Consider the following 2,383-nt stretch of genomic DNA (forward strand, 5'->3'; position numbering starts at 1 on the left):
TCGGTTTGATCGTCCGAAGACGAATTCGGTTTGATCGTCGGTTTGATCATCCAAAGACGGATTCTGTCCACCGTTGGCTGGTGTCCATTAGAGGACGCAGACAAATCGTCTCTGACAGAAATAAAACATTTCTATATTTGTCTTTTGCAGCCAATCAGCTGTGAGCTCCATCCTCCACTCTCCGCTGAGGTGCGTACCGCAGATCGGACCCGGCCGCAGTGATCAGGTCCACCCGACCAGAACTCAGGTCTCCCTGCGTTGGTCTGTGCAGGATGGAGCTGCGCGCGCTGGGGAGGATCCGCCAGGGCGAGGAGCTGACCATCAGCTACGTGGACGCCCTGAACCTGTCGGCGGATCGCCAGAAACAGCTGAAGCAGCGTTTCCACTTCGACTGCAGCTGCGATCGCTGCAGCCGCCAAGTTGGCGACGACCTGATGGCGGCGGCTGCCGAGGCCGAGGTCAGTGAAACGTCCTGGGTTCGTCCTCATGGTGTCACCTCGCTCTCCTCACCGGGTTTCCCTCACAGCCCTCTGCGGAGGCGGTGAAAGAGGTCAGCGCCTTCAGCGAGGAGACTCTGAAGAAGGTGGAGGAAGCTCGTGGAGACGGGGATCACAGCCAGGTAGGCCTGGTCCTCCTGCTCGCCGCTGCCGCCTCAGACTGAGTGTTTCTCTGCCGCCTCAGGTGCTGAAGTTGTGCCAGGAGTGTCTGGACAAGCAGCAGGACGTCCTGGCCGACACTCACCTGTATAAACTCCAGGTTCTGTCCGTCCTGGCCGAGGTGCTGACCTTCCACAGGAAGTTCCCCGAGGCCGCAGGATACGCTCGCAAGATGGTGGAGGGATACACGTGAGTACATCGGGTCTACCAGAACAAACGTAAAGTCTGAATGTTCCTGTTTTCCCGGAACATCTGCTCCACCAGCCTGTTCCCCTCCTGGCCTGTGGGGGCGCTGCACCAAGAACCACTGAAGGAGACGATTTCGCTTTAGGAGGATTGGAGTTAGCTTAGCATTCACACCAGAGCTGGACTTTGACTAGACACCCGGACCAGAGTCTGACGGGCTGAAGGTCTGAGTTTCTCCTTCCTCCTCCCAAACAGGAAGCTGTACCACCCGAACGACGCCCAGCTGGGCCTGGGCCTGATGAGGTCAGGGGTCACCCACTGGCACGCCGGGCAGGTGGAGGTCGGCCACAAGATGATCTGTGAGGCGTACCGCATCATGATGGCGACTCACGGGCCGAACCACTCCATCACCAGGGACCTGGAGGTGCTTCCCGCCGCGCTCAGGTCAGTTCTGCAGGGCCGACCGGTTCTGACCCGACTCCGTTCCCCCCCCCTCCAGTCCATCCGGTCCCAGACGGAGCTGGAGCTGAAGGCGCTGGAGGAGCAGGACGTCGTCCTGGACCTGAAGAACCTGCCGGTGACCAGCAGCAGCAGCAGCAGCAGCTCCACCAAGGACTTCCTCCGCCAGCAGTGAGCGCCCAGAACCGGACCTGACCGGGTCCACCAGAACCGCCGCAGGCGGAAATATGAAAACCTCTGCAATAAAGCTGCAGCCGTTCATGACGAGCTCGTCCAACATGATGGTTTTTATTTACACTGCTGGTAAAAACAACAGACGGCGCAGAGCCAGACGACCTCAGGAAACCTGGGGGTCGTCTGCATAGAGAGGAAGTCTGACAGGAAGCAGAACCTTCACTTCCTGTTTCATATGGAAACAGCAGAAACACCTCGTTAAATAAGTTTAAAACAGGAAACAGGAAACGATTAGTGAACGTCCTTCAGCAGCTGCACACGGAGTCAAACTCCTGGATTAGGTTTCATTCCAGTCCAGATTAAAGTTCAGGTTAAGCCCCGCCCCCTGCGTCTCATTGGACGACGCACAGCTCCGTGCTGGACTGGTGGTGAGCGTCGGCCGCCGCGTCGTCGTTCCCGTCTCCTGAGTCCGCCTGGCCCGCGGGGGGCGCTGCGCTGTGCCGCAGCTCCATCAGCAGCTCCTTCCCGTCGCTCGCCGGCAGGTTTTCCAGGAAGTACTGAGGCGCCAGCTCCACCAGCCTGCAGAGGCAGAACAGAGAAACTGTCTCAGATTTATCATGTTTTCATGGCAAACTATCGAGTTTTGCTTTAAAACGTATCAACACAAATTTAAACTAATCTGTTTCCTTTCTGCTAGAAAATGGATTGATGAGGAAACATTTAGAGATTAGACAGTAAAAACTGACCATTGCTGCTCTGGCGTTAGCATGCTAATGGTCAAACTAGCATGCTAATGGTCAAACTAGCAAGCTAATGGTCAAACTAGCAAGCTAATGGTCAAACTAGCATGCTAATGATCAAACTAGCACGCTAATGATCAAACTAGTACGCTAATGGTCAAACTAGCA

The 2,383-nt window shown here is 56.1% G+C and overlaps 2 protein-coding genes across 2 annotated transcripts in view; one reads left to right on the forward strand and one right to left on the reverse strand.

Annotated features, from left to right (window-relative positions):
* LOC103474100 (histone-lysine N-methyltransferase Smyd1) overlaps nucleotides 1–1,568 on the forward strand; it is a 4,657-nt gene extending 3,089 nt beyond the window's left edge. The window contains exons 5-10 of the mRNA XM_008424831.2: nucleotides 151–189; nucleotides 272–458; nucleotides 527–619; nucleotides 682–845; nucleotides 1,098–1,266; nucleotides 1,342–1,568. Of these exons, the coding sequence (XP_008423053.1) occupies nucleotides 151–189; nucleotides 272–458; nucleotides 527–619; nucleotides 682–845; nucleotides 1,098–1,266; nucleotides 1,342–1,476 (787 nt within the window). The 3' untranslated portion in view covers nucleotides 1,477–1,568. The remainder of the gene's footprint in view (nucleotides 1–150; nucleotides 190–271; nucleotides 459–526; nucleotides 620–681; nucleotides 846–1,097; nucleotides 1,267–1,341) is intronic.
* dqx1 (DEAQ box RNA-dependent ATPase 1) overlaps nucleotides 1,563–2,383 on the reverse strand; it is a 12,008-nt gene continuing 11,187 nt past the window's right edge. The window contains exon 12 of the mRNA XM_008424832.2: nucleotides 1,563–2,054. Within this exon, the coding sequence (XP_008423054.1) occupies nucleotides 1,868–2,054 (187 nt within the window). The 3' untranslated portion in view covers nucleotides 1,563–1,867. The remainder of the gene's footprint in view (nucleotides 2,055–2,383) is intronic.

The sequence above is a fragment of the Poecilia reticulata genome, linkage group LG12, assembly GCF_000633615.1.
Source record: "Poecilia reticulata strain Guanapo linkage group LG12, Guppy_female_1.0+MT, whole genome shotgun sequence".
NCBI lineage: Eukaryota > Metazoa > Chordata > Actinopteri > Cyprinodontiformes > Poeciliidae > Poecilia > Poecilia reticulata.